Source organism: Grosmannia clavigera (genome assembly GCF_000143105.1).
Source record: "Grosmannia clavigera kw1407 unplaced genomic scaffold GCSC_173, whole genome shotgun sequence".
NCBI lineage: Eukaryota > Fungi > Ascomycota > Sordariomycetes > Ophiostomatales > Ophiostomataceae > Leptographium > Leptographium clavigerum.
In genome coordinates this window covers 2,184,571-2,208,431 of record NW_014040765.1, presented here as the reverse complement: position 1 = coordinate 2,208,431, position 23,861 = coordinate 2,184,571, and the positions used below count along the sequence as shown (strand labels likewise).

General features: G+C 48.6%; 6 protein-coding genes across 6 annotated transcripts; 3 read left to right on the top strand and 3 right to left on the bottom strand.

Moving 5' to 3' along the window:
* Positions 1 to 8,300: 8,300 nt before the first annotated feature.
* CMQ_7127 (uncharacterized protein) lies at positions 8,301 to 8,600 on the bottom strand (the record flags this gene model as incomplete). The annotated part of the gene is made up of 1 exon (XM_014314132.1): positions 8,301 to 8,600. One exon carries the CDS (start codon positions 8,598 to 8,600, stop codon positions 8,301 to 8,303), a length of 300 nt encoding a protein of 99 aa, XP_014169607.1.
* A 1,903-nt stretch (positions 8,601 to 10,503) lies between these two features.
* On the top strand, positions 10,504 to 11,865 carry CMQ_7709 (uncharacterized protein; the record flags this gene model as incomplete). The annotated part of the gene is made up of 1 exon (XM_014314714.1): positions 10,504 to 11,865. One exon carries the CDS (start codon positions 10,504 to 10,506, stop codon positions 11,863 to 11,865), a length of 1,362 nt encoding a protein of 453 aa, XP_014170189.1.
* A 1,373-nt stretch (positions 11,866 to 13,238) lies between these two features.
* On the bottom strand, positions 13,239 to 14,819 carry CMQ_7042 (uncharacterized protein; the record flags this gene model as incomplete). The annotated part of the gene is made up of 2 exons (XM_014314047.1): positions 13,239 to 13,952; positions 14,175 to 14,819. 2 exons carry the CDS (start codon positions 14,817 to 14,819, stop codon positions 13,239 to 13,241), a joined length of 1,359 nt encoding a protein of 452 aa, XP_014169522.1.
* A 4,406-nt stretch (positions 14,820 to 19,225) lies between these two features.
* CMQ_7425 (uncharacterized protein) lies at positions 19,226 to 21,147 on the top strand (the record flags this gene model as incomplete). Its single annotated transcript, XM_014314430.1, has 3 exons — positions 19,226 to 19,287; positions 19,382 to 19,476; positions 19,742 to 21,147. 3 exons carry the CDS (start codon positions 19,226 to 19,228, stop codon positions 21,145 to 21,147), a joined length of 1,563 nt encoding a protein of 520 aa, XP_014169905.1.
* A 544-nt stretch (positions 21,148 to 21,691) lies between these two features.
* Positions 21,692 to 22,426, bottom strand: CMQ_7135 (peptidyl-prolyl cis trans isomerase; the record flags this gene model as incomplete). Its single annotated transcript, XM_014314140.1, has 3 exons — positions 21,692 to 21,701; positions 21,772 to 22,292; positions 22,409 to 22,426. The coding sequence occupies 3 exons, from the start codon at positions 22,424 to 22,426 to the stop codon at positions 21,692 to 21,694; spliced, it is 549 nt and encodes a 182-aa protein (XP_014169615.1).
* Positions 22,427 to 22,894: 468 nt separating this feature from the next.
* CMQ_7640 (DNA directed RNA polymerase 2) lies at positions 22,895 to 23,521 on the top strand (the record flags this gene model as incomplete). The annotated part of the gene is made up of 1 exon (XM_014314645.1): positions 22,895 to 23,521. The coding sequence occupies one exon, from the start codon at positions 22,895 to 22,897 to the stop codon at positions 23,519 to 23,521; it is 627 nt and encodes a 208-aa protein (XP_014170120.1).
* Positions 23,522 to 23,861: the final 340 nt, after the last annotated feature.

Here is a 23,861-nt window from a genome sequence, read left to right as displayed (position 1 = left end):
GAAAAAGCGATTCGCTAACAAAAGAAGGGCTATAATAAGCAACGCCTATATAAAGACTTTGTTAAAGGCAAATTTATAGGTTTGTTAACAAAGCACCTAAACTTAGCTAGCTTAAAGAAGCTAAACCTAACCTTCTTACACGTTTGCATTATAAAGAAGCTAGGCCTAGTTACGTATTAAGTCGCCTTACTATCGTAGTACGCACGCTAACACAACGTATTTTATATCTCTTGCCTTAAACTATAGACCACTATAGTAAAAGATAGGGAAAAGCTTTTATTCTTAGAAATAGTAGAAGACTAAAAGGAGTATAAGGTTAAAGATATTATTACTTACCTTAGTAAAGGTTTGCAAACCTAGTTCTTAGTAAAATAAAAAGGCTAGCCGGCTAAGTATAATACCTAAGAACCTAAAGAGCACCTAGCACACACTAGCCGCAAGTTATAGTCTTATTAAAAAACTATAAAACGCACTTACAAAAAATAAGAAGACTATAAGTCAATAGCTAGCCGCATGCTAACTAATCGTTAGTTAACCACTTTAGCTATTTCTTATGCAATTGCGCACTATAAACTACTTGTTCTAGCTCTAAGGGCGCCTCTTAAAGCTATAAACCTAAAACACACTATTAGCAAGCTATCGCTTAGCTACTAGCTACTTATTACTATTCTTCTTTATAAACGTCCTCTTTACCCTCTTATTCCTCTCCTTAACACTATCCTCTTTATCCCTCTTCTTGCCGCTAGGTAAGCCTTTACTAGCTAGTATATAGCCACTACTAGCCGCTAACTAGCCGCCCGCTAGCGCACTCTACTAGATGCTACTTTACTACTACTACTAGCTGCCGCAACTACTCTACTACCGCTAGCTATAGCACTAAAAACAGTCTTAGCGCTACGCTAGCGCTTAGCTAAGGCTAGTAACTTAGCGTAAGACTATTGCTTACTAGGCGCCGCTAAAGATAGCGGCTAGGAAAAGACTACTGCCTAGTTAATCTAAGCTAGCTTAACTAAGGCCGCTATAGTTTGCAGGATTCGCTTAGGCAGCCTCTCCGCTCTTATAGTATAGTAAAGCGTGCTACTATAGCTGGCTTAAACAGCTGCAGCGCGCTAGGCTAGGCTAAGTATAATAAAATAAGGATTAGCCTAAGTAATAGGTTAGTAATAACTTAACAATAAGGATTAAGGGACTTGCTATTACTTTAAAGGTAGTAGTAACTTAAGTCTACACTTATAACAGTATGCCTACGTCTAAGAACGTTAGCAGTAAAAGCTAGGCCACCTTTACCGACCGCTGCGTAAGCGTTAAGGTAAGCTCTAGCTCTTACTAGTACTAGTAAAGAACACTAAAGCGCAATGCAGCCTATTATACTATCTTAAAACGTTCGCGCTAAGAGCGCTAGTCGGTTGCTAAAGGCTTTAACTTATCTTCCTATAAGGCGCGGCCAAGTTCCTTAGTTACTACTATTAAGGCTATTAACCTTTAAGCAATTGCCGCGCAATCGCCTAGCGCTACAATAATATTATTAACCGTTATCCGCTAAAGCAGCAACTTGTTTATGCTAGCTAAAAATTCCTAAATGTATTAAGCTAAGCCCTCGATCTCTTTAAAGAGCTGTTAGTTAGTAATCGGCTACTAGCGCATACAAGTTAACGTACTTACTAGCAAGCATAATATATTATTGGCTATACAACTAACGTAGCGCGCTAGGTTCTTTAGCATAGCTACATATAAGAATTCGTAGTAGACGTCTAAATAAGCTTTAAGGACGCAGTTTAAATATAAAGCTTACTATAGAGTTAGCTATCGCTTAGCAGACGCTATGCTAGCAAAGACCTACGCTCTTAAGAGACGGTGCATATGCCTAAGAAGGGCGTTTTATAGAGTTTATATTTATAAAAAAGTCTATTAAGACTTAAGAGTAGCTTTAGTTAGACATTGTCTATAAGCAATTGTTAGCTAGCTACTATGTAAAGTTGCAAACTATTGTATTAACTTACTATATAAGTAAGATTAAAGAAAAAAGAGCTAAAAAGGTAAGAGCAGTCTTATAAGTGTAAACAAATTTATCTTAAATTATAGAATGCACTTACTTTTTTATACTTTAAGGTAATAAAGAAGCTGCGTTCTTAAACGTTTAAATACGTCTTAAGAACTTGCCTAACTTTACTTTAATAACAAGGTAAGAAACGTTTAAAATTAGACAAAGAAACGTCCTAGCAGCAGACCGCCTCTACTATCTAGTAGGCGATAGTTCTATAATCGGCAGGCAACAAACGGCCGCTATTGCCTTTATCCTACCTTGCTAGTAGTTAAAAGTCGCAAGCCCTACGCCGCCGTTTTTAGTTAGTATACACTACACCCCTATGCACTTAGTGTCTAAGGCTAGCCCTCTTACAACACCTATTAGCGGCAACCTAAGCGTTCCTTAACTAGGATCTAAGCTGCATGCCTCCTAGAGAGCTCTAACAAACAGGACAACCCGTGCATTAGGCAGGATCCGGCGTTTACTACCGCTATAGACCAAGCAGTACGTGTGCGCTTCCACGTTACCCGAATGCAATCGCACAAGCAAGCGGTCCGCGACCGCTCGGCGACAGCTAATAACCCGGAGCGCTTAACTCTTTTTCCTAACTCTACAAGGGGAGGTTTTTTAACAAGCAAGTGGCTGCCGCGTGTGCACCTCTAGGCTGACGGGGGCGTTACCTAGGGAGGGGGGGATAGTGTAAGGGTATTCTACACACGCGTCCCTACGCACCGGTTCGGCAACCAGTCGCTTACTAAGCGACGGACTTAACGAACTATCTTAACACGTTGCACAGGACTAGCACAGCCACTTAGCTGTGCCACGCCCTACTAGGTTTGCGCTACACCGCATCTTCTAGCCACGTATATATTAGCTGGCAGGCCTTCGCCTACCAGTCTCCTATAGTTCGTTAAGTTAAAGTCTTAATACAATAGTACAAACCGGTTAAGCCTTTGTGACTACGCATTGCACACTACCCCCTTACATATCTTTAGCTATAAACCTACTAGTAGATAGCCTTTAATTATTATTATACGTATTAATTTAAGTATTAGGCGTACTATACGCTTAATCTATCTGTTTTATTTGTGTAAATATACTAGACTAATGCATATCTCTATCCTTATACAAGTGCTATACCACTTAAAGTAGGCAATGTAAACGTTAGTGCTATTATTAAGGGATAAGTCGAGTAGGCAGCGGCCTATAATAGTAATGTTGTAGTTAATAGTAGCTTATACCTAATTAAGACTATCTAACTTAAGTCTTATAGAATATACCTAGATAGCTTTAGAGTGCTTGTCTATAAGCATAGTAAGCTAAAAGCTACTATTAAATGCTTTCTATTTAACCTTTATTACATTAAAGTAGTAGGCTTTACCTAGTAGCTTTATAATATTCTTACGCAAATCCTTTAGCTTAAAGTGTTTTGCTTTAGCTAGTTCGCATAGTTAGCATAGTCTATAGCCTTTATGCTTTTAAAGGGCCTTTAGGCTAATTATACTTCTTATTATCTTCTTTAAAGTCTCCTTAAATCGATTTTCTAAAGAATGTCCTAGTCTCTTATATATTAACCGCACCTTCTAGTCTTTACTAACAGTATATACACCTACAATCACTACTAGCCTACGGTAGTCGCTTGTATAGTAGTAGTAGAGTACCTAAACTTCGATTGTAGTAATGTTCTATACTAACTTAGTTAGGGGTAGGATCTAACTGCGATTAACTTTAAGGCTAAACCCTTTAACCGCGGTGTCGATCGTCGAAATAATTTTCTTCTTTGCGTTTATTATATTGTCTTCTTATAGGCAATTGCCTCTACGATAAAATCGTAGGCCTAACATAATATTAATATAAAACTCTAGGCTTAAAAGCACGCCTTTTATAGTAATAAAGTTTTTATAGCCCTTCTTTTTTATAAAGTATAGTTTTACTATACCTTTAGTCTGCATTGTTACTACACCCCCCCTAGTGCAAACGCAGACTTTTGTCTTTTCTTTTAATCTAGGCGTAAACTACTTTAAATCGTTTATAAGGTGTATATTACTACTTATATTAAAAAGCTAAACGTTTATTACGTTATACGTATAGTTTACGCTTAATATAGCTAAGCACTTAGTGTTATCTTTTAGTATTAAGATACCTACAATTTCTTTGTCTTTAATTACCGCTAATACCTTATAAAGCTCTATCGATAGTTTTTAGTTACCTTTTGACGTTATAACGTTGTTACCTTAATAGTATATTAGACTATCTACTATGCTAAATCTAAATAATCCTATATTGCTAGCGTTACCTAGGTGGTTGTATAATACTTAGTTAACACTTTTCTTAATAGTAAGCTTACCTTTAGCCTTAAACCTATAGTCCTTAATAAGGTGCCTAGGCTTACTATAGTAGTAATAAAGCTAGTCTTTTTTTATAGTCTTTATTAATAGATATTTTAAAGTCTTTATTACTACTGTTTTCTTAATTAATCTTTAGTATAAATAAGAACTTATCTTTATTATAAGAGGTCTTTTTACTATAGTCTTTATTATAGTTTATACATAGTTGCTATAAGCGTAGTCTATTTAAGACAAAGTTTATTATTAACTTATAAACTTTAACGTCTAGTCTATTACTCTACTAGGACTACTAGTAAGCTTAAATATCTACGTATACGGTTGCTGCGCAGTCCTTAACTATAACAAGGAAATAATTAATCTTAGTCTTAATACTTAAAGTGTTAACGTAGTATTTAAATTCTTTAACAACGTTTTAATACTAAACAATCATATCTGCAAACTTCTTTTCTAGCTTTCATTTAAAGCCGAAAAACTTCTCCCTATATTCAACCGCGGTAGCCAACTTATTTAAGCAGTACTATATCTTAATCTAGTTGTACACTTTAATAGAGGTATTAACGTCGTCTAACGTCTATGCCATTTTTAGATTAATCTTGTCTAGCAGCATAGTACGAATAATCTACTAGGCGTTATCGTTGTACTACTCGATGTTAGTAATTATCTTAATCCTGCTAATAAGGTTTAGACTGTTTATCATAGCTTAGTTCCATTTTAGCCACTTCTTAGCTTTGTCTAGGCATATCTTAAGGCGATTAGTTCGTTTAATAAGACAGTCTAGCGTCTTCTCTAGCACCACTCTTAGTGCCGCAGGTATTAAAGGTGCCTGCCCTGCACTAGGTGCTAGTGCTCTGTTAGCTATAACTAATAATTCTAGTGATTAATTTAATAAATTTAATGGTAAGCGTGATCTTACTTGATCTTTAGCGTCCACGAAAGGACTTCCTTCTTCTTCTTCTTCTCCCGATACTAAGGGAGGATTGCTGTCTTCCGTTTCAGGGCCAACTTGACTCTGATTCGGGCTGGATACTTCTTCTTGATCTTGCTTCTGGTGACGGTTCCTCGGACGTGCGCTGGGAGTTTCCCAATAGCTCATGGGATCTGATCAAGGCTTCGCCCACTGGGCGGGAAAACTGGGTTTTGGCCCGAAAGGGCTGAAAAGTGATGCCACGAGAGGCGTATCGAGATAATTTGGTTAAAGAACAATGCTTTGTTTACCGGGTGTGCTCCCGGGCTCATAACCTGTCAAATTGTGTTGTAACTAGCTAGGAGAGGGTACATGGCGCGCCTTCACTGGTGCAGATATTTCACTGGGGCTAGTCCCCACTTTTTATCTGTCTGACCAAATGAGAGGCCGCGTTGCTGGCATTAGTCAGAACGATCACAGTGCGCTCCATTCTAGAGCTTCACAAATTTGAAGAAAGCTTAGAAGACGAAATCTGGTTATATCTGCTTCAAACGACTTTCTTACTCGGACTTTCAAACAAACCTATTTTTATTGCATAACAACTCTAGTCTGTTGAGTTGTTGAAGATGATACAATGCTAGACCTAAGTGGCTTACCATAAAAATGGGTGCCAATTGGCAGGCGCCACACAGTATATGTATTCTTTATCACACGGCACAAGTCTTCACATCCATCCATTTGACAGCGACAACAGTTGCTGCAGTAAGAGATATATCTCCTGGGACATGTGTGGCTTGCTCCGTATAATGCTGATTGAGAAGCTCTACATCGCTCTTATATTAGTTAAAATCTTATCGTTATATATAGGCTTTTTTATCCTGTCTGCTCTAACAAGGATGCTGTAGCCTCTGACGTGGAAAGGTATGAAGCACGGTGTAGTACTAGTGCTAACAGCCAGTTTGACTTAAAAAGAAATGCACGATGCTTCGCAATAAAGGCTGCATTACTACACGACTACTTGAGATGGCCTACAAGGCGCCAACCGGAATAGTCCACTCACACTTTCCGTATTAGCGCGCGGAAAAACCCGTTGACCATAAATCTCAGACTACCGGTCGCACAACACGCTCATGAAGAGTCCTATCAATGGAAATACTTTTTTTCGCTAAAACGCCGTTGGATGAGCATTGGGCTCAGCTGAAACAAATTTGCGCATGATTGGAGTAGGCGGAATGGCGGGGCTTACCGATGCACCGCCTCAGCGCACAGGGGGCACTTTCTTACGCCTGTGACTGTCTATGCAGGCACTCCCTCTTTTCTGTTCTGGGCTACTACAAAGCGGCGGGCCTAGAAATTAACAGCGAATAATAAGTAGAATCGGTTGCGCTGCAACTGCATGTTCACTTCTCAAGCTTCTGTAACGTAGACCAAGCCGAATGTACATTATCAAATGATATCCCATTCGCACTCTTCCAGAGTATTGCTTCATATGGATACAAGGTTTAGAATAAAGTGGCATTCACAATGGACGGACCTTGGCATATGTGTGTTGACCGAGTAAGACATACGATGTTGCGGATCTGGACGTGACGTACTCCGTACGGAGTTAAACTTGACCGTCGACATTTGCTGTGATTAAAGCTTGGCGAGTCCTAGCAGTTTCTTCAGGCGCAACCGTTTCACAAATGACCTAGGGTGCGCACAGCTCTGCTGTGTGTTATGTCGTATACGCGCGCATACAGGTTCGTCTCTGGAACCTGCGATTTTCGGCATCCAGTCAATAGAGTAGGACACGAAAGGCAGAGGACGGCCGAGAGTCAATCTGCCTGGCTGCGGCCATGCTGCCTGTGGTCTCTTGAGTGAAAGGGCTTCACCACCTTCGACGGCGTACGGACAGAACTAATGCTCCTCAGATGATAAAGCTGAGGCGATCACGCCTGCTGAACTCGCAGAACGTCCGTATGGTAGTTACCGAGCTGTACGAGTACTGCTGCAGCTGCAGCAGCTGCCTTGCCGTGGATAGTGGTGTTACGGCGTGTATGTACCCATGGCATCGACCGCTTCGATCTCGACTCGTCGCTCATGCTCTTCGGCGCCGGTTGGCAAACACGACCTAGCGCTGCCTAACTTATAACCACACCAACTGACGGAGCTGCTGGACATGACCGACCAGACGGAGGGGTGGATTGGCGACGATTGCAATTGAGTCGACATCTTGCAAAGAAAAAAAACCGAGTACCCAGGGCGCAAGTACCACACAGTCTTATTTGAGAAAGATTTCCTCCGATTTATTCTATTTTATCCCATCGAATTATTTTTCTTATTTTTAGCGTGTCGCCACAACAAGCTTTCCCTTGTTACGAAGGAATGCCACGTCTATTCTTGGCTAGACCGTGGCCCAATTTTATTGCAAAATGTTGGTTTAGAGACCGGGAGCCTCGACTCCAACCATTTGCAGCCTCCGTACTCCGTACTCCGTACAAGCGTGGAGACTAAATCAGCGTCTGCTGAGACACGCATGGCCGCATATGGGTTGTGCAGACTGCAGACGGCAAAAATAAAACGCAAGGCTGACGAATGCAGGTGGCTTAGAAGGGAAAGCAAAGGAAAGGATAGAGAAAGGAAAAGGAAGAAAAAAAGCTCGCACACGAGATGCGGGAATGCAGAGGCGGGAGCTGTAAGAACAGCTGACGCAGACTAGGAAAGGCAGCCTTTGAGACGGATCATAAAGTACGGAGACAGTGTACGAGCACATGATACAAGTACGAGTAGACACGCCAATTCGGGAGCACGACGAGTACAGAGCATTCGTATCTTACTGGTCGGGGTATTCGGACGGGAGAAGCCGCCATAAAACTGGTCTGCAAACTGGCGCCTATTCTCGATTGGACGAGCTGGAGCTCAGCCATCAGCACCGCCACAAAAGGCTGCACTAAAGAAACGGCTAGTCACTAGCAGTGATCTGCCTAACAGGGCTGATTACCTGCTGTACATACTCGTACTCCGTACGAGTACTAGTATCTCATCTTGCCATCGCAATGCTCTGGCAAGGCCCGGGGATATCCGGAGGCTTGGGGAACTGTGGGACACGAGAGCAATATCCCTGCACCCCATCCAGCAACGTAGACCACGCCGTACTTCTATCGGCTAGTATGCCGTTCTGACGTAGCGCGTTGACAGACGAGACGTCATCTCGGATTTTGCTGGCAGCGGGGCTGTAACTACAGCGATCACCTGCACTGACCAGCCGTAAACAGCGGTGTCGCAATGACTGTATCGGCACGACGTTGACGCACCTCCTGAGGCTCTGCTCTTCCGCCATTCTTCGGTCCAAGAAACTGCCGTCCTGGAGCGGACAGAGACAGAGACAGAGCAAACAAAGTGGGCAGAACACGAGTGTCAGCATGTGGGCAAACACATGACGACGCCTCTGGCGTCCATCCGGACCAGACAGTTCTAGGCTGTTCCCTATTGCCACCTCGTGTCGAAGCCTGAAAAAAAAAAATGATTTTTATGTTGATGTACGGGTGCCATCTCTGGCCGAGCGTCGTGCATGCTTGAAGCTTGCCGGATCTTGGCTCTTGATCCTCTCCAACAAATCATGGTGCGACAGCAAGCCAATCAGCGACGAGGGAAAACTGCACAAGAAAACTGCACAAGAGGCGACCGCTTGACCTAACGGGCTGAACCATCACCGAGATCGGATGCCGATTGAGCACAGCTGTGGTATGCATCATGCAATCCGGCCTCGCCATCCTCCCGCCTCGGCGCCCATGTGCTTATGTACAGGCTGTGCCGATTGTTATTGCCAGATCGTCGCGATACGAGTCAAACTCGGCCAGATGTGAACGGCTTTATTTTTTCGTCGTCACAAGTGCAGGGGATCGGCCAGTGAGTCAGCCGACGAGCCGTGGGATGCGTTCCGTTACGCGTGAGTCTGTGCGAGTTGCTCCGTACTCGCGGCATACGAGTACGAGTAAGAGTATGTGCGTAATAATGGCAGTCGATTTTCGTCATGCGGCTTGCTCCTTCGACGGGTCCTCCGGCTGGTCTCCACTCCTCCGGCCACCCTCGTCGTAGCCTGTTTTGTCTCGCGCTTTGGGGTACGCGCAGAAGCGCTTCGCTCTCTTTCCATTGAGTAGTTACCTTGCTGGCTTATAGAAAGTCTACCCCCTGTCCGTCGACCACTTTTGCAAAGACCTTGTGCTGTTTCGCGACTGCTATTACTGGCTCTCGTTCGCTCTCTGTGTGACTGTAAAAATAGCAATACTCTCCATATGGAACGATCATGGCGACACAGTTAAAATAGAAACAAATGGAAGTAGTCCAAAAAAAAAAAAAACACATACAAACAAAAATACGGAAACAGGAGATCAGCGAGCCAGGACTCCTCCTGCACACCATCTCTTCTTCTCACTGACTGCTGCCTTCGAGTCAGTCAGCAGGTCAGCTACCGTACGCACCCCTGTCTCAAACTAAACTGACTAGCCTAGTCCGGCCAGATGCACCTCGCCTCATTGACGAATTGACGTTGTCTGAGAATAAAACGAGATGGGAAAAACTAGTTTCGTGGGTGGAGACGGACCCCAAGGCAGCGACACGACAGACTTATCCGGCCTGTGATACTCTTTGGCAAGCCACTGCTCACTGGTTAGTGCCTGCCTAAAGTTCCTGCATGCGCACTGGCGATTGCAAGATCTGCACAAGGCCTACAGCACGTCCCACAGTCTAATGCACCACTTTTTTTTCTACCTCCACCATCGCGACTGCCTACTCGTACCTCCGTTGCGCATATAAACACCACCGCCTTCCCATATTACGTTCACCACTTCTTGGGATATCTTCTTCCTATCCTTCTCACTTGAACACTGCACTCCCACACTTCCACACTTCAACTTCACATTTTGTCTCCACTCTCCCGTCACACCTTCGAAGTGTCTCCTCATCACTCAGCCCCTTCCTACCACACCACCCACCGTGGCCGGCTGCCTCCATGTCTTTGAAAGCCCGTTCTAAAGATCATCCCATACCTAACACGGCCGATTGACAGCCACGCATACAACATAGCCTGCTGGTCTTTCAGTGCACCCTCACCAAGTTCTCAATCCTGAAGTCTGCGACTTGCAATCTGATTTGAATTTAAAACCAACTATCTCTACAACTTTGTCCAGCCCCTCCAGCAACTGCCATCTATCTAACCTACGCTCCTGGAGTAACTCACCACCATGTGTATCAAAAGAGTCTTCCACAACACCTACAATGACGGCTACAAAGACGTCACCCAGCGCGTGGACCCGTGCCAGCTGGGTCACATGTGCCCCAATCCCCGCATTATCGAATACGACTGCGACTTTAAAAAGTCGCATCGTGAGGCTGAAATGGCCCACACGCGGGGCGACCATTCCCTTCCAGCTTCACTGAAGATATTCCCACCCACGCCGCGGTCATTGTCGCCGTCTAGCCCTGGCTTTGGATCCCGGTCTGGCTACAGCACCAGCGGCGGCGGAGACCGGCGTCGCCCCGACAGTTTTGTTAACGGTACATCCAGTCCTCGAGTGAATGTCTTCGTGGCGCCTGAGCCGCCTACGTTCAACATCCACCCTATCAATATCCAGCGCAAATCTACAATGCCACGCGGCCTTGAGACACCACCTCCAGAGCGCGGCCGATGGCCGGTTGTCGTCGAGGACCACAAGCCACGGGGCGTAAGCAGTGCCAGTCCTTCTGTCCCTGTCGTGGTGGAGCATGCGTCGGCCTCCCGTCTGAGCAGACGCAAGAGCAAGCTTGATCGCCACACAGACAGTAGCCGCAACCGGTCATCGAGCCATCATCGCCACCACGAAAGCACCCGCGCTTCGGCCATGCCCGCCTACGATACTTATCTCAAACCGCACAGCCGCCACACTACCCATTCACCCCCAGGCTATGGCTCGGCCGAGGATGAACATGATCGGGAGGCACGCCGGCGCCGTCGTCAAGCTGCGAATGAACGTGCAGCCGTGACGCCGTCTTCACTACCGGTCTTCGGAAGCAATAACGTTCTTGGGACGTCCTACAGCTCGTCAACGACTAGTTACGGGTCCAACTCGGCCACCGTCTCACCAGCCGTGGCTACTGTCAGAAAGGAACTGCGGTGGGAAGACGAGCAGCGGAAGAAGCAGAATGCAGACATCAGCAAGCGTCCTAGCCTGTCCCGGTCGCAAAGCGTGAAGGACAACACAAAGCTGCAAGGCGACGTCAAGTCCATTCTCAAAAACGGCCCGCCTGTACCGATCACTCCTGATGTTGAGCGGTCACCGACAGCATCGCCAAAGGCTTCACCACGCGATCGGCGGGCTTCGTTGTCAGCGACAGACCATCGTACCACCGACATTGACGACGTTCTCAACTCATTTGCTGGTCTTGGTATTCATGGCCGTGGTACCTCGCCGGCTGATCGTGCATCAGAGACTTCTGCCGACCGAGAGTACCGCGACCGGATGCGTGGCCGCTTTAACATGGCTCCACGACACTTCATGGCTGGCGGCAGCTCCAAGCGGCGGACAGAGGTCTGGTACCCTGATGAGGGACGCTATCGGTTTACGTGATTACCGGTTTATTGATTCAAATATTATGTCTTGCCTCTATTTCTGGTGAAATGTGTTTATATTGCATAGTTTGGAATACAAAAGACCGAGTGAATAATCTTTTTGAACCTAGTGAAACTTGCGGCAAAGGCTCGGCCATCTCAGCAGGTTTCTGGCTGTACGGAGTATGACTCGACCCTACGTCGTACTATGTAGCACCCTTACAACCGCTAAAATGCCCTAATGCGACCCGCTTCGGACACTTGCAACAGTTAGTGCAGTAGCGGCAAGTAGCGGCAGTAGCGGCGAGCTGCTGCCTAATATCCGGGGTTCTTCAGTGGAGCCTGACTGTTATCGCATTATATTCTGCGGGTTCACCTCCACCTCCACCAACACCATCTCGACGGCGCATACACGAGCACACCCTCAAAGCTGATGATGCGACGGCGGTACCAGTCATCTCAGCGTTGTCGATACAAGCCAGCGACAAAATTATCCGGCGATACATACATCGTAGCAGCGGTGGGAAGCAGAGTTGGCGGCCGTGTACGGAGTAGTAGGGTGTATTTCCGTACGGAGTAATACTCCGTACGGAAAATCTTTTTAAATACACTGCACAGGTCTCTACACAAAGTTATTTCAAGCTTACATAGTAGTTAGTTCGACGACAATCTTCTCTCAGGCCTCTTCTGTAAGCACTCCTTTGCGTGCTTGCCCTTCATATTAGCAAGCTCCTGGTCCCCTCATATCAGTAGTCGGCAGATGCGGGAGTTGTCACAGGCCTCTGGCCTTTTGTTCAAGACAAGGCCTTACAATCTAAGCCCTTTCAATTTAAGCCCTTTCAATTTGTTCCACTGCTTCTTCTCCGGAATTTCCAAAAGACTAGAATTTTAATCCCTACGCCAAACCGGGTATGCTCGCATCCATAGGCGCAATCATAATTCACATATTGCATGTGATCTAAAGTTCAAGAGGAGCGACAGGTGCAGCGTGTACTGCCAGGCTCGGGACCGTATCCGACGGCGGTGTTCCACGTCGCGGTCCCAGCCGTACGAATTCGGATACAACGCTTGGTACCAGCCGTAAAAATCCGACTGTGCGCGAAAGGCAACTTGCAGTTCAGGTTTAATTGACTGCACTACGCCGCTTGCCGAGACGTTTTCAGAAGGAGGCATTTACGAAACTAGAAGGAACGATAAACGTTTACCAGTCTCCCTTTTTAAGCGCTGACCGATACTAATTATCAGCGAGCAGTTTAATGCTTACGCGTCTGCTTATATAAGTAGGAGGCCACGGTAGGAAGTGAATCTATTCAAATATGGTCGGTTGCACTTTGTAGCAGTTTGATCTTTTTCTGCAGTATTAACGAACGACATAATTGCCTGACATGTTCTTCATCCCCACCGGGCCACCATTTTGTCCCGCTTTTCGCTTCCCTTGCGTGCAGCGGCCAATTTGTCGGCGACATCTCCGAGACGCGTGCGGATGTTGTCCACCTCCTGTGCCATCACGGCGATGGAGCCGTCAATCTCCGGGTCCAGAAGCTGCACTGCGCCAAACCCGCTCTCTGCGAGAATCGACTCGCGGGTCATCCACAGTGCGCGACGGCCGTCGGCCAGGTGCGCATTAGTGTCTGCCTCAAAAGCCTCCTGCACGTTGGTGGCTACGCCGTCGGCTTTGGACCGTCGGTCGGTTAGTGTAGAATGCAACGACAGCGCATTAACCATGTTGCCGTAGTCGCCACTCTCGGCGTGTTGCCCGCCGCCGTTTCTGACAACGTCGTCTGGTTCTGGCAGCAGGAGAGACAGCGTCTGCAGCAGCTGCTCGAAAGGGGATACGTCGACAAGCAGACCTACGCCGGAGGAGCGGCGTCGCCGCACAGGAGACGCCTGCTGCTGGCCGTATCCGGCTCGTGGGTGGCGCGCGGGCGAGCTTGCTAGGCTGTATCGTCGCTCGTCCGGTCTCCGTGCTATCGAGGTTTGCACAACAACCTCGGACCGCGCCGTGGCGACTATGGCGCTTGTCGCAGCTTGATGCGAGTTGGACGTCAGTATGCGTGCCGAGAGGAGGTAAATCTGCTCGAGAAGAAAGTCGAGACACTCGTTGACCTGCAAGAGGAGGAAAACAGCGACCGTCAGCACTGCCACGAGGTCCTGCGAAGCTCCCTTTAAACGCACATAGTCTAATGCCAGCAGCGATCTCGCCGTATTCCGCCCATTTCTCTTTGAAATGGACTTGAGAGCAGGGTCTAGGTACTGTTGGTCAACAGACATTTGCGCAACTGGTAGAATTTCTGAGTACAGAGATTCTAGCTCGTCCTGCAGCGCGACCACGGCGCCTGCATCGTCACCGTTTTCACAGGAGGAAGACCGAGCCTCCGAGGCCGCCTCAATGGCCTCCAGATAGATCCGGTCGAGCTTAGTTCGTATGGACTCGACTGTGTTTTTAATTAGCCGAAGGCAGATGTCGCGCAGCTGACTAATTGTCTGCTGCTCGTCTGCGTCGTCCGGAGCCGCCAGTGCCCAGCCCAGCTTCTGCAGGCTGACTAGCAGCTTGTCGTCCAGCCGGCAGAGTCCGTCAACCATCTGCTGAGCATACCCCTGCGTCCCCTTTGCCTGCTGTTCTACCTCGGGAACGTGGTCGCTCAACCTCCGGGACAGCTGCTCCACACCAACACGCAGGTTGTTTCGGCGAAACTCCCACTGCCGCATGTGCCGTGCCTCAAACTTGGAGCGAGACTCGTTGGCTTGCCCCACAGTCTTGACGAGCCGGGCCACCGCGTCCAGCTGGTGTTGGATCATGTCGGTCTGCTTGGAGATCGCTTCGGTGGAGCTCTCCAACGCCTCAACGGCTGATCGTAGCGCTGTTTCGTGCACAGGCAGCACGCCAGAAATATTGTCACCAGACACATCCAGGTTCTCTGCCTCTCCGCTGTCCTGCAGAGCGTCATAACTGTTTCTCTCTTGAGTTGCCATGCGTGCAAAGGAGTAACAATACGGCTGACCACGTGCCAGCCGGGGAAATGGAGTTTCAAAGAGAGGGAAGAAAGCAAGCGTCAACCTACAGTTCAAGCTCGTCTAGGGACAAGAGTGTGTCTTCCGCCAGATGAATTTTCGCCCACGAGCAAAAATTGGCATCTCGCAAGCATGCCTCGATAGTCGCATTGTCAAAAGAGGCACCGTGTGAGCGAAGTATACCCACGAGCATTTCGTTCGACATTGTTTTGGTGGCTCTCGCAGCTGTAGCGGACCGTAAGCTCCCTCGTGGCGTCAATAGCTCGTACCTGTATTTTTCCCATAAAAAATAAAGACAAAGGCACTGCGCCGCGATTAACTCAAGGCAACATTTACTCTCTAGGGTGTTGACACGGGTGCCAAAAACGCGGCCTAAGTTGTGGCTGCCGTTTGGCGAAACTGCTACATTTGTGGCGCCACTCAAGGAAGCTGTGGCTTGTCCCAAGTTGTACGGAGTACTCCGCAGTGAAGTATACAAAACAGGCTAGAAAGCACATATAAGAACGGGCCAGCAACAATCAGTCCTCGTGCAGCGTCTGTTATACATTTCCCTATTTAGTGCTTTATGCACCATAATATTCTTACTAACTTGCACTGATAACGCTTGCTAGAATAATAAGATACATGCAAATGCTCTCGCTGCCTTGGCGTCGCGAAAAACGTCAACGAGCGGGAAATCACCGCCTAGGCATACGTCCCAGGCAAGACGATGGTGTGATCTGCTTATGGTAAGATACAATGATAGTTTCACTGACTTCTTGCGTAATGGGCTGGGGCGCAGGTCGCTGACTTTGGAGCGATACGCCAGTTTACCGGCTCCTATTCGACGAGAACTGAAAGTGCATGTTCGACAACTCATCGCGCCCGTGAAACAAATGCCCGGTAATTACCTAGGACACAGTATTCTTGGTTCCGTAAGTGTTCTGCCGGAACCGTGCTTACCTTGTTGCTGGTCTCTTGTGGTGCGTGTTCCCAATTATACAAGCAGCTGGCAGCTACACACACATGGCATTGGGCTATGCCCAGTACATGCAGAAGGTATCCGCCTGTGCAGCCACACTCACGTCTCCAGCATTGGTCACCTGCCAAATGACCAAAGAGTGTACGAATATGTATCTTGTGGGGATTTGGGGGGAGGGGGGACTTAGCAGATTCTCTGGGACAGTGTTCAATTTAGTATGTGTCTAGAAGACGCAGGCACAGCCCCTTTGCAAAGGCGGAGCCGTACAGGTCGACATATTCTCAAGGGGAAGCTGTGCTACTTCTGGGCGAACGCTATGGCCGGATTTTCCCAGCTTCCTGCTGAGCAACATGCAGCAGTGTATTCGGCAAGTCCTATCAGTACGCATGTACCCTGGTCCATGAACAAGGAGTCTTGTATGGTGTCAACAAGCGAGAAGAAGAATGCGGTGTGGAAATACAACCTAGCGCATGCATGTTTGAAAATAGAGGTGGAGACTGAGGGCGAAACGGCAACGAATATGCTGATGAAACGGACGCAGCTTAAATTGAGATGCAGTTCGAGAACCTCTGATCAACTAGCATCCATGAATGACAGTGCATGGCTTGGGAAATCGGACTTGGGAAATGGGACCGACATGTGAGGACATCCTTTCCCAGGCCCAGCATATGGTGAATTTGAGTAAGGTCAACCACGCCACGATGCAGAGCCCTCTGACATGCTAGTCTGAATTAGCTGAGGTCGACATCTTGCCATGAGCCCAGACTTTGTGGCTGGTGGTGGATGGTGGTACCAACGAATTTCGTGCAGAACTGGGCAGCGGCCTCGGACCACGGCAGGCCTTCCCCAACCTCTCCCCGGCTCCCATGAGGCATCACTACATAGTACCCGCAGATATTTTCGGCGCAAGAATACCGGACCTGAACGAAAGCAGAAGAATATGGATGGCTGAGCTGGGCGTGTGGCACATCTCTCATCCCATCACTTCGGTCGACGTGGTTGTTTGTTTTCGTGACACTACCCTAAAAAGAGGATAGTTGTTAATTTCGCCCCTTTGCTCCTTCCTTAGATCTGACATGTCCGGACGTCCTGCTGAACAGCTTGCACTTGGTCGGCATTTCGTTTGGCTAGACCCACCAGGCAGCTCGAACCGGCAACTAGCCACCGTTTGGATCGGGCACCTACAGGTCCTTTGCCACAAGTATCACATTTGCAGGTTTCTCTTAGGCTCCATATTGACGATTAGGAGGCCATGATGTACGACGTAATGACACACTCAAAACCGCATACAAAGAGAGGGAAAATAGAGAAAATCAGTGGATCGTGCGGCTAGTCGGTATTAACATGAGGGACGTAACGTCAAGTCTGCTTCCGTCCGTTATCGATCCGAAGAGAGACAAGGTTAAAAATTGGTCAGAAATGACAAACCCGTGACATGGGAATGGGATAACCGGAGGGCACAGCATGGCGGAATGAAATACTGCTTTTTTATCTGGGACAGTTTGAGGAAAGTCAGTTTTAAGACAGTTTTTTTTTAAGCAGTTTATCTCTGTTGTGATATGATGGCCATCGCAGGATACAGCAAAAGCGGTCTGCTCAATGAAAGGCAAAGCGCCGTTCTTATATCAGGTAGCCTCTCAAGACTACATTCCAGAACGTCTGCAGTTTGCCTCCACGCAACGGACGCCTTTTCTCTAGACATATATTCGTGTGGGCCATTGTGCTTGTGCTCTGTGTCTGCGATTCTTTGTATACATGCGACACACTGTGTACGTACCTGTGATTATTGGTGCATATGTAGAATACTGTACCAATCCGCGATGCTGTGCCAATCATGAGGCCTTGGCCAGCCTTGGCCACCGGGCCTCTGATGGGCAGAAAACGAGAACAGATAACGAAAAAAGAGCCACTTGCCGCAGAGAGGATGTGAACCATCCGCGCTACTCCTTCTCTCGGAAAATAGGCCAGGGTCTGGCATTATCCATACGCAACCTGCTGTTAGCAACATGAGTTTTGAACTCGCTGTTCGGAGATTCCTTGGGTTTGATGTCCTCAGCTTGGTGATCTACCAATATGCAGTAACGTGGCATGCGACCAGATAAAAGCAGAGGCCAATGACCTTGACGCTATGCATGCCCCATGTGCAGCATTTTCAACAGAATCTGGGTCTTGATACGTCTACTTTTGCAACGAGGCAAAACACTTACCGAAATAGCCGGCTTGCAGGCAGGCTCCAGCATTCGTCGGAAATATCGGCATCATAAGCCAACCGGGACTGGCCTTGTTAATCCGTTCGACTCGTTGATTCACCGGAACGTACACGAAAACGCCTCTCGTCTATGTGTATCTGTGTGTGTATAGGCAGTCCGTGTTCATAATAATGGGACCATATATGCTAGTTACCAACCACGTACGTCTGTGAGATATGCTTGGAGAACCCTGCCACCCTTGGACAAGCCCCCCTGCCGAGATTCTATTTTTCTCCTTCATGACCCCCGGCTCCCCTCCATTGCCTCATATCAACAATCTTGCCCTATCGGGGAGGAAGGCATTCATTTACACAACCTCCAAGACATTCCTTTCCGTTCCCACCCAGCCCGTGCTTGTTTCCAGCTGACTACCAGCAGGAACAAGTGCATGTCACGGCGATACGAACAGGCTCGGTTGTTCAAACGCATGACGATTGATTGACGACGAATGAAAAGTCAAGAACCAGAAAGCTGGACAAAACGGGGCTGTGTACACCGTTTGAAAGGCGGTTACTGGAAATGATCGGCTGCTTAGGGCGTGGCAACGCATCGTTTGTGCTGTCTCTGCCCTCGTGTTTCTGCCGGCTGGCTCCTGCTGTGGGAATTAACGGGTTGTTTTCTTGGTACGCCTCGCTTTGGTTCCCTCTTCGAGATACAGATAACCAAGCTAGAGCTCCTTGGCAGCATCATCATAAGAAGAGGCTTTCGACCAGCTGATGACAACCTTTTGTCTTTCATTTTAAGTTGTCTTGCTTTCTTGTCTCTAATTTCTGTTGAACTCCGCTCCTGTCTCTTCATCATTTATTATGCCCACACCCTTCGTTCTCGAATAGATATTTGTATCTTCCTCTTCTTACATCTTGTTCCTCCATCTCCATCAGCTGTTGATGTGTTTCATCACTACCCCAAAAGTCACAGCTCTGGAACTACTGTTCACCCGCTGGCAGAAGAGTATCCAAATAATGATGATGAGACTAACCGGCTGGGTTAGGGAGTACTGTATGGGCCGATCCTTGTTGGCTGAGCTCAAAAAGAACAGGAAATCCTACTATGATGGCGTCACAGCTGTCGTCCTCCTATTTGTGTCCCAGCTGCTCATATGTAGCCTGGAGCATGTCACAAGAAAAATAAACGACTTTCCGGCCCCAATTCTGGCTATGGTTCTTGTGGCAGTTGTCCTGATTCTGATAGAAAGATTTGTGACCGACATAAACGGGATGTACGTTGAATATTTAAGACGACCGGTAAGAATTCTCCACCGCGACATGCTTTTTTGGGCTGCTAACCCGAGAGTAGACGGACCTCATCAACAGGCACATGTCCATTGGATTCACCGTACCGTTTACCATGATCATGAAGGATCCCGCTTGGACAGCGAAAGAGGTTGGACTGATCGTGTCGGGATTCAGTAAGATAGAGAGCGAGGCACATCCTTCCACCAAGAACGAACGGGCGCTAATAGAACGCAGTAATCACGGGCATACTCAATACGGCTGCGGTATGGGGTCTCTCTTACGGAGTGCAAAATTTCATTGTGAGAGTGGGAAGACGGCGACTCGGTATTGAACGAGATACGCTAGTCGAAGCTACTAGCAGGCGCAGTCCGACACAAATTCGAGGGGGTCTCCAAGAACATGGTGACAGCTATGTATCTACGTCGTCCACACTGACAGACAACCACTCGGTGCACTGTACGAGCGACGAAGAGGTAAGGGGAACCACGGCGACAAACAGCCAACAGCAGCAATTCCGGCCACTCACGCAAGCTGATCTCGGCTTTCCAGAGAGTGAAGAGCCGGCCGGAAAATTGTGGCATTGCTGGGCAGGAATATGGCGGCTTGTTGCGAAAAATCCGGTTCCCGTCTTGAGTCTCGCTGGCATCGCCATCATCGGATTTCCCACAGCCCGAGCCACTGGCAATGATGCGGCACTGGACACCTTTTTTCTCTTTTCCCTCTGGACTGGAACCTTGGCAGCGCAGTCAACAGTCAAAAACACGACACATCTCCACCGACACCCACGGTGGCGAATAGTGCTTGCCACGCTGCTCAATGCTGTCTTGTGGACCTCGCTTGGAACAATTGCCTACACGACTGCGAAAACAGCGGCGAAGCACGTGACCATTGTGCAGGCTCTGAACAGTTTCCATACCGGGACAACGCTGGCGGACCTGATATACGCGGGCTCGCATAGTGACGCGACGATGGGAGCCGGAGATATTGCTACTTCTGTCCTAGATGCTGGCATCGTGATTTGGGGATTGAAGCTGTTTGAGTGTCGGGCCCAGCTGTTTTCAAGGGCCGGCCTGACGGCACTCATGGTGGGCTCCGTGTTTGCAGTCATCAGCGTTGTCGGCGGGCCGCTGCTGGTGCATGCTATGGGCCTGATACCGGCCAGCCGTGCGCTTGCATTTGCGGCGCGCAGTGTCACTATAGCGCTGGCTGGACCGGCAATGACGAGCCTTGGCGGCGACTCTGGTCTCAATGCAGCGATGGTAGTAATTAATGGCATCGTGTTCCAGGTGGCCATGGGCTTGGGAGCTTGCCAGTGGACGGTCCGGATGGTGAGTCACATCGCCCGGCGCCTCAGCTTAGTCAGCCGAAGCGGCAGCAGAAGCTGCTGTGAAAGCAGAGAGATCAACGAGAACAGCGAGTCCAGCAGCTACATTCTACCTGGTTTGACGGTGCAGACAGATTCAGCCCCGATGCCAGTATTGGCTCGTTGGGTATCCAACAGCGACCAGAATGTGACATTGGAGGCCGAAAGAGCCGTTGTCGCATACGCTGTTGAGATGAAGGCAGGACTAGCAAAGGGAAGTGGGGGTGAATGCATGGTGTCCATGCGTGGAGGTGAAGACATTTCAGATAACGAGACGGCGAGCAGTGACAGCCCTGGAACGGTAGCCGTGGGCATGATGGTCGGTGTCAATGCCGCGGCCATGGGCACAGCGTACCTGTACGAAGAAGCATCTCGGGCAGCTCCGTATGCGGCATTGTCCATGACCGTTTTTGGCGTTATGGTGGTGGTCTTCACAGCAATTAGGCCGCTGGCCGCCTGGTTGGCATCGCAGGTGACCTAAGGTTCGGTGATGTCAGAGTCGGGCTCGGATGAACCGATAGAGAGGCGATTGACCTGATAAACCGTTGACAACCTGAAAATCGACACGGCAGCGAAGTCCATGATCCAGCATGCATCTTTCTTCCAAACATCTTCTCCTCAAGCTGATATCTAAGGACGAGGGGGAGCGTAGGAAAGGCGAGTTTTGGTTGGCTTCAGCCCCATAAGGGAAAATGAGGCGATGGAAACGATATATACCCGTTTTTATTGAAGGACTGTGACAGTGAGAAGAACACAAATTATAAGTAAACGAGGGATGTGATATCAGACAGGACACGGTCAAGACACCAGTCGCACAGCCCAAACAAGCCAATTATAAACCAGGGCACTTGAAACCACTCGCAAAGGGCTTCCTCTATGGCGGGGAGACTATCTAGATAACGGCCGGAAGAGTGAAGTGTGGCAAATGCAGAATATGCGGTCGTCTTCTCGTCCCCTATCTTCGTTCCAAGTTGTCGGCCATCTAGTGCTCCTATTGGCCGACAACTCGTCAGCCGTGCGTTGTCTCATGCTAAGCTGTGTTTGCGTGCCCGTGCGTTAGTGCTGTGACAAATAAGGACAAGAAGAGCGGCATCCCCTTTCTTACCGCTCGATCAGATGAAGCCCGCTGGCTGTCTCAATGATGCCGCTGACTTCGCCAGGCTTCAACGCAAATGCCGCGTCTTCAAACTCTTTTTGCATGTCGCCCCGGCCGAAGTACCCCAGATCGCCTGACTTGCGGGCACTGCTGCAATCCGATTCTGTCAGTGCCAGCTCGCCCAGCGAGATCTCGCCGCGCCGCATGCGATCCTCGTAGCCCGAGATGATGCTGCGCGCCTCTTCCTTGCTGCGTGTGATCTCCGCTTCCCGCCAGCTTGCCGGCCGCCGGCTGTCGCGATGCTTCACTAGCAGATGTGCCGCGCGGATCTTTCCTGCCTGCTGCTGCGCCTGCTGCTGTTGCAGCCGCTGTCCCGAGTGGTACTTGGCCATGTACAGCTTGAGCTGTTCCGTGTTGGTCTGGTTGGGCGGCTCCCAGCGCGATGTCTTGTCGACATTGTTGAAGTAGTACGGTAGGTTCTTGCTGTTGCTGTGACGAACCTCCCAGTTGGGCGGCAGTCCGGTCTCTTCCTGTGAGCGCGCCATCGGCAAGTCAGTGGAACTGCTACATCTCGTACCTTGATTCGCTCAGATCAATCACGAATGCCAGAGGGGCAGACTCAAGGCACACGAAGGGGACTACGTACACGATTCTCTCCAGACATGTTTGCGTGTCTGTGCTGTGATAAAACGAAGACTGTACTCGGTGGTTAGTCTAACGGCGTCGTCGGCGATGCTGGCTAGTTGACGATGCTGACAATGTAATAGTGGGAAAACTACGAAATCTACATTGCTGTTGAGGGGGGAGATGGCTAAACCAATAGCAGGCACTACTGCCGTCATAGGCTGGCCCACGGTGTCGGTTAGCACACGCGGGGGTGGGGTATCCAGAGGCATCTGTGGTTCGCCAGTAATTAAATCCTGGCACTGCAGCCTGGCGAGTCTGAAATGCACTGATGTGACTAAGTCAAGACTTAGTCATCAGAATGGCTCCCTAAGCTTTAAAAAATATCCACTATTACTTGTGCACCTCCTTTGCCACCCACTTTTTTTACGACATCCATACTCTACATACTACATACCATTTTCTTTCGACGCGAACTTCCTTACCGCATCTCGATAACCCAGACGCGATGGCTTCCCCCCAGTCGACAACGTCTCACGATGACTCCAAGAAGAACCTCGAGCAGATCACTTTTCGCTTTTGCGCCGAGTGCTCCAACATGCTCTATCCCAAGGAAGATGCAGACGCACACAAGCTGCAGTTCACATGCCGCACGTGCCAGTATACCGAAGAGGCTGCATCTACCTGTGTCTTTCGGAACGTCCTGAACAACGCAGCTGGTGAGACGGCTGGCGTAACGCAGGATGTCGGATCGGACCCAACGGTTGGTGCTGCCTTTTTTGCTGTTGATGCTTCTGTTTCTTCTGCTTTTTCTGCACACCACCCATCCCCTCTCACCACTGTACCCATGTGCTCCGGTCAGGCTGTTCTTTGTCTCTGCTGCGGCACCACCGTTGTCTGTCGTAATTGTGGTGGCCAGCTCTACTCTGCCAAGCCTACGGCTCGCTTGGCTATTGTGGACGGCTCGAATATCTCTTCAAATGAGTCTGGCTCATGTACGACTGAATCGACCGACATGACCGATCTTACGGATCTCACCGATTTGAGTTTTGATGGAGCCTTCGGTTGTGAGAACGTGACTGCGCTCGCCGACGAATTTGAGTATGACAACGACATCGACTTCTATATCAACTGATTCAAAGACATGCTCTCCGGGCTCCCGAATTTTGAAGTAGCTTGTGCGTGTTCACGCCAAAGCGGCGTGTATGCGTCTTGATCTCATCGGTTCACGGCGGCGACTTTGCCAGTATCAATCGACCTGTCCGTACTGCCGGGTTATGTTAGCAATTACGGGCGAAACAGCTAAAACGGACAGGCTGAGATAAAATCGCTCTTGTCGACGGCACACAACGACGATTCTTTGCGCTGTGCTGTATTCTTGCTCCACATCCCTGCCGTCTCTCCTGTTTCCCTGCTTCTAGGTTCCTCGAGGTGTAGCTGCTAATGCAAAGCTCTTGCGGCCTGCCAGCTGCCCC